At 48.8% G+C, this 11,405-nt stretch overlaps 1 protein-coding gene across 1 annotated transcript in view; it reads left to right on the forward strand.

The window, feature by feature from the left end:
• The window catches only part of ZNF511 (zinc finger protein 511), a 159,275-nt gene that overhangs the window by 120,016 nt on the left and 27,854 nt on the right, over nucleotides 1-11,405 (forward strand). Inside the window, exons 4-5 of the mRNA XM_069611060.1 lie at nucleotides 2,913-3,037; nucleotides 11,066-11,227. Of these exons, the coding sequence (XP_069467161.1) occupies nucleotides 2,913-3,037; nucleotides 11,066-11,227 (287 nt within the window). The remainder of the gene's footprint in view (nucleotides 1-2,912; nucleotides 3,038-11,065; nucleotides 11,228-11,405) is intronic.

Raw genomic sequence — 11,405 nt, forward strand, 5'->3', positions numbered from 1 at the left:
AGGATGTTCCTGGTACCCTTTCATCTGGCAGGAGTGAAGAACACTGTCGCCGACTCACTCAGCAGGGAGCTGTGCTCTTGCCAAGAGTGGGAGCTTCGGCAGGATCAGGAGGACCTACTGTTTCGACAATGGGGCAATCCCCAGATCAATCTGTTTGCGAAGAACACCAAGTGCCAGAGCTTTGCCAGCAGGTTTCCCCAGCCGGGGAGCATGGGGGATGCATTCTCCATCCCCTGGGATGGCCTGTTGCTCTACGCGTTTACCCCATTGCCGTTGCTTCTGCGACTCATCAATCAACTCAGACGGTCCCCTTGCAGGATGATCCTCGTCGCACCGGTGTGGCCGAGGCAGATATGGTACCCGGACCTTCTGGACATGTCAGCGGACGCAGACCTTCTCGCCAGGGAAGGAGGCGCGATTCTGCACCACGACCCAGGGTCATTGAACTAGCAGGCCTGGCTCCTGCAGCACTAGAGTTTGGTGGATACGATCTCCCGGCAGACTGCAAAGCGGTGCTTGCCAAGGCCAGGGCTTCGTCTATGCTGAAATGCTACGGCCATAAGTGGAAGAGGTTCGCCGTCTGGTGCCGTACACAGAAACTCGACCCTCTACGGATTACGGCCCTGCAGGTGCTGCCGTATTTGTAGTTGCTGGCCAAGGCAGGGTTGGACCATGCTTCCATAAAGGTTCATCTGGCGGCTATCTCCCGCTACACCAGAACTCCAGTGTGGTCGTCGTTGTGGTCACACCACCTGGTCAAGGAATTCATTAAAGGACTTTTCCGTTCGTTCCCGCCGGTGAAGTCTCCGGCCCCGGCGTAGGAGCTCAATGTGGTGCTGACTAGGCTCATGTGTCCCCGATTCGAGCCTATGCATTCGGCGCCGCTGAAGTTTTTATTGTGGAAGACAGCATTTCCTGTGGCTATCACCTCTGCATGATGAGTGTGAGAGATTCAGGCCCTCTTGTGAACCACCTTACTTGACATTTCACGAGACGAGGCTGGTGCTGCGGATGCACCACTCTTTCATGCCCAAGGTGCCGTCGGACTTCTATATCAATAAGTCCTTGGTGTTACTTGTTTTCTTCCTGTCACCTTTGTCGCCAGCTGAGAAGACTTTGCACTCGCTGGATGTGGCTAGAGCTTTGAAGTTCTACTTGGACCGCACAAAGTGTTTTCGGAAGACATCCCAGCTGTTTGTGAACTTTGGCCCTGTGAACCAAGGGAAGGCCCTCTCCAAGTCTTCCATTTCCAGGTGGCTCTCCGGCTGCATCACTCATTGTCACTGGTTGGCAAACCAACCGTTACCTGGCTGTCTGAGAGCCCATTCGACCAGAGCGATCGCTGCAACTATGGCGTTCCTGTCTGGTGTGCTCCTGCTGGACAACTGCAGGGCTGCTACGTGGAGGTCGACGTACACCTTCATGAAATTCTACTGCGTCGACCGGGATTCCAGGGAGGAGTCCAGAGTCGGCCAAGCAGTGCTGCGCAACCTGTTCGCTTAAAGATGAGTCTGGTGAGGAGGTAAGAGATGCTTAATGTTGAGTTGTATTGCTTAATGTTGAGCCTTGCCACCTCCTGTGGTTGTGCATGTGTGTACTGCTATGTATTCTTTATTCATGAGCATGTGAATCCATGCCAGACCCCATGCTGGAGAAGGAATAAGTTACTTACATGTAACTGTTGTTCTCCAGCATGGGTCTGGCATGGATTCACATGCAAACCCTCCCGCCTACCCCTCTGCGGCTCTTCTCTTGTTACTACTGCCACTTTACATGCTACCAAATCTGAAGATGGCTGCCAGAGGAGGGGCTTAGGTAGAGGGCAGTCATTGGCAGGGGGCAGTATGACCCAGAGACCAGTGATTGATTATTAGGAGAAAGACAGTTCAGAAACGAAATTGAAACTGATTTTGTCTTTACCGAGGATTCCCAGCCTGACGACGGGGAATATTCATGAGCATGTGAATCCATGCCAGGCCCATGCTGGAGAACAGTAACAGGTAAGTAACTTGTTCTTTCAGTTAATAGCACACCCATACCGTGGGGTTACCTCCTTGAATTGACGATTAAGATGATGAGGAGCTGACCCTGCCCACACTCTCTCCGGGCCCAACTGTGTAGTGGAAGTGAGTAACTGTGGGTTGCTTACCTTGGCCCTTGAAGGTACACCCTAAGCTGCTGTGCACATGTGGTGTGTCGTGCACCTATGCAGACCTGCCATTCTGGGAACTGATGCCAACTAGGGTTCCCCTCTTCCTATATCCCCATACGATTTGTGCAAAATCTATCTTTGGACTCAGAAGGGGTCTTGAAGACCAAGTGGTTACTGTCCTATTTGAATGTGCACAATAGCAACAGCCGGATAAAGTCCCTCCTAGTGAAAAACAAGCGCCCATTCCAGCTCCCAACCCAGAAATGCATGGACATGCAGCCACACTTGACTCGCCTGATGTGGTCTTGCCCAGGAATGCTTTTCAATAACACATTCCTTGGCCACAACCTTTCTTCTGTATAAGAGAAGAACACGTGTGGATATGATGATTGTAGCTCAGGTAGAGTTTAGGTGCATTTAATATGAACTGGAATGAGCTGTTTTATTACACTGTCGTCACATTTTAATATGTTTCTTCCTTTGAATTAACACTTGATGGAGTAGTCAAGATGGTCAGTTTGGAGCTTTTTTGTTGTCCCTTTTGCCGATTGCCCACAGCACTCTGAAAGTGCCCCTTTCTCTGAGATTCACTGTTTGTGCAAAGCTGAGGTCACATTTGCAGAGTTGGCAGGGCTGGATCAATTTACCGAGGACAGACAACTGATTGGTGCTTATCTTAAAGTAAACGTGTTTGAAAGTTTGTAGGTGAAAAGTGGAACATGGACAAGCCTTTGCCTTAATCCCAGCCTTTCTCTTGCAGTACCAGTGTTTGGTGGAAGGTTGCCAGCTGAAGTTCAAGACTAGCAGAGACCGAAAAGATCACTTGGTGACAGTTCACCTGTACCCTTCCGATTTCAGATTTGACAAACCAAAGATAGAGAAGAGGTGCGTATGAAACAAATGGCCCACTGCATAGTTGTGTGGTGGCCCTCGACAGTGAGCCAGCAACTGTGCACACAGAGCACTTACAATGGCATTCATATTGCATGCTTGCTCACTGGCACAAGGTCAAATGTGTTGAAACTCTTGATCTTTGTATTTGCATGTGTTGCCCTTTTCCCTCTGTCATATTGCCTTTTCTCCTCTTTTCCTTCCACTAACCTTTTCACCCCACTGTCCACCTACATGTGGAGGGTGGGGATGGAGACGAGGGAAGGCCAGCTTAATCCTACAGCTCATCTGCCAGCGTAAGGTGATGGCCCTCTCTGAAATGCATACATTCACCTTAATCACACATTTCCATAGGCATCCCATTGATCATGGCAGTATGATTATTTTGTTTTGTGACATGGTGTGTGCCTGTTGATTGGATAGGTGAATGCTGTTTGGCTAACGGTTGAGCAGTACACTTTCCTATTGGCCTGGAAAGAAGTTGTGAACATGTCTGCTATGCTTGCTGGGTTCCCTTATACATCTCACCCATGCACACAGCCAAAGCCCTCTCCCTATCCACTCCTTTTCCTCCCCCCAACCCCAAAATTCCACTCCACAATATAGTCTCCTCATAGAACATGCTTATTAGCAACATTTCTGCAGAACTCTCTGGTGAAGGCTGTGTACCCATCTAACCTAAAGGTTTTCAGTATTCTAAAGTCCACTCTCTGGTGACCAACACAATACCTATAGATTAAGGAGGGGAAAGAAAAGGGGATCCACGTTTCAGCAGAATAGTACATTCACCAATTTGTTCAGTCCCATATGCCAACACTTAGCACAGCGACAGTAATCCTAAAACTGTAGGACCTTGCATTAAACATGATACAAATATGCACCATACAATAAATGCAGGGCCTAGAAGGGGAAACTGGGAGAACACTTGGAAAATAAAGCCAGAGGCCACCACAAGTTAGAATATAAGACGGCTATCCCCGTCTGATTACACTCCTATGAAAACGAAGTACAGGAATACTTTGCAGTAATACATTGTATCAAGACATTCTCCATAAGCAGATGTAAGACTTTAAAAATACATATAAAATCAGGGATGCAAAATCAAATGCAAGTCTTTGGCCTAAAACTCCCTGGGGCCAGGAAAAATGTCCCGAGGCAGGTAAGTACCTGTAAAGTCATTTTAAGAGGTTTCCAAGTAAGTTCAAAAGTTCCCCATAGGTTTAAATAGGACAAAGACTATGGGCACAGCCGCAGTTATCGGGAGGGGGGGGAGAAGTTAAGTAATAGTTCTAACCCATAAGTGTGGTGGAGACTGCAGCTAACCCACTGGGATGCCAGAGATACCTTCTTGAAGAGCTCTATGGCCAGGTTTGAGACCCAGCAGCCCCCAGGGAAAGATGCAGCCAAGCAGGATTTGGGTCAGTGGAAGTCGTGGTACAATGTTGTTTAATAATGTGAACCCCCAAACCAAGGCCAACGTAGAAGTACGCACTGTCGCGGTTCCAGAAAAGACAGCTCAGGAAAGACGCAACAACCTGGTGAGTACAGCTCTTTTAAATCTGCAGTTTACAGTAACTAGTTACCCAGGGACTTGAACCCCAAACCATGAAGACCGAGATGGCTAAAAAGAATAATGGGCCTTCCCATGAGTGGAATCCACCAACCAAAAGTGGAAGGTACAGCAAAGATGAATTCTAGAAGACAGTGGAATAGAGGGGGTACAGCCCTCTGTGCCCCTGCTGAGGGCTATACCCCGCCCCTGTACCCCTCCACGGAAGATCTTCAAGGGTGGCAATCGGCTTCACTTAGCTACCGTCTACTTCCGCTCTGCTGTCAAACACTCCTCGGACATCTGTCACCTCCTTGAAGACCATGACATCCTGTCAAGGCCAGCTCTGTCACTGCCTTTGACACTCTTCTCTCCGATGGCTAGAAGATCTTCTCCAAGGTCTGGGGTGGGGTGGCCCTGATTTTCCCTGAATGGGTCTCCATCACCATCATTCCCACTCAACCCTACTCTTCCTTTGAAAGTCTTGTCTGTAGGCTGGGGGTCTCCCATACCCTCTCCCTCACTCTCGCCACTATCTATAGGCCCCCTTGACCTACTGCCCTTTTCCTCTCTGAATGGGCTGACTTCTCTCTCCGGACCTCCTCACCCTAACTTCTCTTGCTTGGGGATTTTGACTTCCACCTGGGCTCTGCGGTTCCAGCCACTGTACTCTTCCGCGACCTCTCTTGGCTCTTTCCCCTCACAATTCTTCCTTCCGTTCCGACCCTCTTTGCCGGACACATCTTGGATGCGCTCATCTCCGCAGACCTCCCTCTCTCCAACCCTCCAACTACTCCGCTCTGATCACTCTCTCCTCTCCTCCCACCGGAGCTCCCGGGCCCCCCGCGATTCCTCTGCCTGCACTGCCAGTCTCCTTCGTCATTTGACCAAAGAGTCGTGTGTCAGTCGCTGCATTCGCTGCCATCTTCATTCCCCCTCCTACCCCCACCCCTGCAATTGACTCTCCCACCAACTCTGTACTTTCTAACCTCCACCTCCATCTCCAACACTCTGGACATCCTTGCCCCTGTCATGAGGATCTGCATGAAGCCTGCCTCCAAGTGCAACTCTTGTTATGACTCTGACCTGGCCTCTCTGAAACGCAAGTACAGCGCTGCAAACTGGCCTGCCGCCTACTCCAGAGGCAATATCGACTCTCTAACCAGTCCAAGAAGGGGGGCTCATGTCCAAGCCCGCATCTCTGGGGCCACCAATAACACGGCGGAACTTTTCAAAATATGCAAGGAACCTGCCAATTCTACTGCAGTCTCCTCTTCCCTCCCAGATCTTATGCACTGCACTGGCCTCCCACTTCTCCACTAAAACCCAGGACATCCAGTCCTCTCTCTCTTCTACTCCCCACCTGTGCCCCCTCCTCTCTTGCCTCCCTTGCCCCCCCCCCTCTTGCTCATCCTCATACTAGCCACCTTCTCTCCCATTGCACCTGATGAGGTCTCTAAATTTGTCGGCTCTATGAAAGGCTCATCCAAACGGGTGCTCCCCTGCTCTTCCAGAACGATCAAGGACATCTCCTCTCTCCAACCTGCCTTGGCTGACTTCTGTAACCATTCCTTTGCCACTGGCTTTCCCACAGCCCCTTAAGCACTCCCTTGTGCACCCTCTCCTAAAGTAAAGCTATCTGCTGACCTTTCTTAACTGGCTAACTATCACCCTATCTCCATCTCCATTTCCCCTTTCTTGGACAAACCCCTGGAGAAGTTGGTCATCCCCCAACTGACCCACCACACTGAAGTTGCTGTGGTGATTGCTCCGTGATCCCCAGTCTGGCTTCTGAGCTTTCAGAGGCATGAAAGCTGCTCTCCTGAACACCTGTGAAGACCTACTATCAAATCTGGATTCCAACTTTCCCTCTGTTCTGATCCTTCTCGATCTTTTCTCTGCCTTTGACATAGTCAACCATGCCATCCTCATAAATCGTCTCTTTGATGCTCTAAGTATCATGGCCCAGGCACTGTTCTGGCTGACCTTCTTCCTCTCTAACCGACTTTCCCAAGTGCAACTTGGCTCTATCCTATCGCTGTGGCTCTTCAATATCTACCTTGCCCCTCTTGCTCACCTTATCTCCACCTTCTCTGCTCACTTCCAGTGTTATGCTGATGACACAGAGCTCTCCTTTAAGCTTCCTTCCCCTACCATACCGGACTGCCTGACTGCTATTCAGGCATGGTGCTCTGGTAATGATCTCTGCCTTAGTGCGAGTAAGACCGAGATCAGTCATTATTGGGACGCCTGCTCCCTGTTCCCCTCCCACTCTCTGGCCGCCCTCCTTGAGTCCCCACCCCTCGCTTCCCCTCACCCTCTTGTGAGGCAAAAAATCTTGAGGTAATCTTAGACTTCTCTCTCTCCTTCTCCCCTTACATCAAGGACCTTGCCAAAAGTCCAACTTTCATCTCCACCTCCTTAGAGGCATTCTCCCTTTCCTCACCTTTCCCCAGAAGCTCACGGTCTCCAGAGCTCTGGTTCTCTAGGCTAGACTACTGCAATAGCCACTTTTTCAATCTGCCTCTTTCCTCCCTTTACCATCAACCTATCCAGAATAGGGCTGCAATACTTCTCCTTGACCTAAAGTCCAGGGACCGCATCTCACCAGCCCTAAAGTCCACTGGCTCCCAGTTCCTGCAAGGATCAAATTTAAGACCCTCTGCATCATCCACAAGGCTTTCTGGGGTCTGGAACCCTGCTACATCCAATCTTCTCTCCCTAAATACCTCCCTGCTAGAGTCTTTCGGTCCTATAGCTCCAACTCTCTGCAGATCAGATGTTTTACCAAGCAGAGAGTGGGGGTAGATCTCTCTTCGGCAGGAGCCTCTCTTTGAAACGTCCTCCCGGCCCCTCTGACTTGAGCCTGATCTCCTTAAATTCCAGAAGCTTCTCTAGACTTTGCTTTTCTCCTCCTCCTTATCTCCCTCCCTTGCTAATTGTCCTCCTGCCGCTGCGACTGGTGCCTGGCCCTTTGGTACCAGGCCTTCCTCAGCAAGTCCTCCCCAGCACCCCTAATCTAGCATTTGCCCTCCAGCACCCCTCCCTGACTAGCCTAATTCTGGTCCGCCCGCCCTTGCACTAGTTGCCCCTTTCCCCTGGTTATCCCGCTGGGACTTCCCCCTCCCTGGCTTCCCCCTGCACTTGCCTAGCCCCTGAGCCCTCTGCTCCCGACCTCTGCCCCCCCACCCTGCTCAACCCCTTCCCTTATTCCTACCGCTTTGACCTTCTCCCTCCCCCGCACTTATTTTCACTGCACTTGCATGGTACGAATGTTGGAAGGCTTAGTAGAACCGTTTATTGCTGTTTTGTTGTTCTCCCTTATGCCCCCCCCTTTCTTTTTTTTGCCTTGCGGCGCCTGGAAACACTTGCGTATAGGCGCCTTACAAATGTCCAATAAATACATAAAATGAAATGAATAACGCTGAGCATGATGATTTGGAGGACAAAGGAGGATAGTCCACAAGCAGAACACTATCCCATGAAGAAGACTACGTTGGAGGTATTCCAGTGTGGCCCAGATGAACAGGAGAGTTGATACTGGGGTCCTAATGACCTTCTGGGAGATGGTAGCTTCCAACGACCGAGCCAGTAAATGGAGGCGTGACAGCAGTAAAACTGCTCGGACTGTCCCAGCACGGAAGGCCCTACTCTCGCAAGAAACTGCACCTAAGGTAGAGAGATACAATCCCAACCAGCATGGCCAAACTTGGTCTTAAAATTCAGCAGCACTTTTTCGGTACCAAAATCGTCCAGCAGGTACGTGAGCCTTCACCAAAATCAGATGGGACTCTGTGTAGGATGAGAGTATCTCCTAGATATATCTACACACTTATGGGAAGACCTAAGCTAGCCCTCCAGTCACACACCTGGGCACTTAACAAAGGTTTTGGGGGGGGGCAGCCAATCCGATTGGCCTCAAAACCCTCCAAACGTACAGGTCTACACACAGAGGATGTGTTATGGCCATTTTAGGTCGAGGGACTTGTCTAGTCTAAGGAACTTGTATAAACTTGGCCAAAACAGTATAACGTGTGCATGGCTAGACTCAGTGAGCCCAAGTGTGAACAATAGGCCTTCTGGTGTTCCTAAAAGAAAAGAAAACAACAAAATAGCTAAGAGCAGGACTTAAAAAAAAATACATTAGTGCCCCAATTGCAACGAAAAAGGTTAATTGGGCTACTAAAGCAGTAGATCTGCTTGTACCCTTGATGAAGCCAAAACATACTAAACCGGCTACTTGTTTACTCCCTATAATAAATGTAGGGTGATTGTATCACCCTGGGGCCAAATTAGGTGCTTAAAAAGCACCACTGCCTAGGAGCCACAAGGGCTACCAAAACAGGGCTTCAATAGAAGTCCCCCTGTCCCCATAAAGGGGTCTGAGATTCTACAAAAAAAACAGCGGGGCAGCAAAAAGTTTAGAGGTCCCTCAAAAAGGATCCGCAGATCCCCCCCCAGACCCTCACAAATGGAATCCTGCACTAACAATGCTCTTGATCGTTCATACGACATTGCACTGCAGACTTTAAGATTGTATGATATGATCTGTGTTATATGTCCAAAAGCAGTTCTGTTGGATTCTCCCTAACCCAAGTACCTAATGAGCTATGACAAAGCCAATCATTTTGGCTGGTTTATTGCCATCGGATGGCCAGGAAAAAGGACCATATTTGCTTGCTGTTGCCACCATATGTACCTGGAGGACTGTCATTTCATTGCCAAACTTAATATATGATGGGATACCAGCACATATCCTGGTAATCGCTTAGAAGGTACCAGATACGGTCACCATGTTCATGCTTTTGTTTTACCTTAAAGCTCCAATCATTGGTTTGGAAACCCATCTAATTGCGCCATTTTCAAGCATATGATCAGTTTGCATTGCAGTGCCAGATTCCATTATAACCCATGACATCGGTGCCAGATTTCCAGCTTCCATTATGACGTTAGCAGATTAAAGACCATTTCTATTTAGCCCCTTTAGCAGATTGCAATATTCAGCATAACAATATAAGATTATATTCTGTGCATTTAGTGTACTGTTCCTTGTATCAGTTAGGTCCAATCAGCCGTAGAAGGTCGGACACTGCTATGCTCACCTTACACCATATTGCCAGGTTCCTTTTTGCCTCGTTACTGCAACATTGAGAGATTCCGGTAGGCTCATTTAAGAGCATGCACTGTGCCCTGGGGAGATCCTTGTATGCCTTTTAAACGGCGTGGAGCAACATTCAGGGGGTGCAGGAGCTCACAAGGGGGTCATTCTGCTTCTCAGTTTACTCACGCACCAGTTGTGTGCAATAAAGTCTGCTTCCTGCAGGACAGAACACACTTGAGTATTGGTGCCCAGGATCAGCAACTCTGTCAGGTCTTAGGGCTGTGAAGAGCTAGTGCCAACGAAGCCAGCTTGGTGATGGAACACTGCCTCCTTCCTGAGACATCAAGCTAGTGTGTCCCTGCGGAACACCGTTGCCGAGAACTGCTTTCTACGCCCTCCCCCCACCCCCCACACCACTATTTTCCCACCTAACCTTGTGTTGAGCCCCCGGTAAAAACGTAAGCTTTTGAACCATCTGCCACTGGCGGATGGGAGGTGATGGGGAGAAAAGGGATAAAGACGATGACCATGGATAGCAATCTTGGCTTCTCCTGATCACATTGTCTTCTCATGGATTAATCACTTTACCTACCAGTTCCTTACCCGTGGGCAGGATTTGATAAACAAACTGAGCATTTGCATTTACTGGATCAAGAGTTGTTTCCTGCGACATAGAAACAAACCACAAGATGAATTGCAAGGTTTGAAGTAGATGGAAAATAGTCAGCAATGATACTCTAAAAGAGTGTATAAAACAAAACACTTCAGACCATGTGATGTAGAGATGGTGGACGTCTCTGAGTGGAAGAACTGTGTCTGACAAATTGCTCCCCAAGTGAAAAAATAAGTGCCTGTCCATTAAGAAAGGTAGCAAGGAGCATTTTGCTCCTAGAGAGGAGGGGATGTTCAGTGCGAGTGCTATTCTGGCAGTGGCCACGTGCCTGAGGAATGAAGTAGAGAGCTGTGGGAGAGAGGACTTGATGTGCTAGGCAGAACTTGTTCCATTTTCATACAGTGAGCTGGTGGGCCTACTATTTTATTCATTGCTGCTTTTGCCAGGAATATCTTTGATTATATGACATGTAGGCAAGCTTCAGATGCATTGGTTTTTATCAAAAACGGTTGTAGTCCTAAATCTGACCCAGAGGTAGTTTCTGGAAACACCTGTCTCTGGATTTGCTGGCAAAGCATTAAGAGCACTATTCTACAAATTAAATGTTTTTTTTATTTTTGTACCAACTTCGGTTGGGTAATATTAATTGTACATAAAGTACAACGCTTTGCGAAAGCGCTAAATAAATGGCAAATTCTATTCCCCCAGTTTCAGAGAGGTGCAGATGAGTAGGGATTTGCTAATAAATTGTCTCTTCAGTCAGGTCAAGCTCAGCCAGAGCCCACAGAAGCCGAATCTGTCTGTGTCCATGGAGGTAACCCCTGAAGAGATGACCGATATGGATATTACTTCTGCGGAATCGACCTGCGATGCCACACGCCTCACAAGCGTGGGCTGCAGAACCGTCAACTACAAGCACAGGTGTGTTATGTTTCTGATGTTTCTTTTCTGGATGCCCAGGTTCAGCCAATGCCTAAATGATGTATGTATGACAGGGATCCATTTCCCCCGAGAGTACACCTGCTTGTTGCTACGAATGAAGGGCTTCATATAAATGGGTGAAGATGTTGCCTTTGATTTGGAAGTAGGGTTGCCTTTC

Source organism: Ambystoma mexicanum, chromosome 8, assembly GCF_040938575.1.
Source record: "Ambystoma mexicanum isolate Mex_15411 chromosome 8, UKY_AmexF1_1, whole genome shotgun sequence".
Lineage (NCBI taxonomy): Eukaryota > Metazoa > Chordata > Amphibia > Caudata > Ambystomatidae > Ambystoma > Ambystoma mexicanum.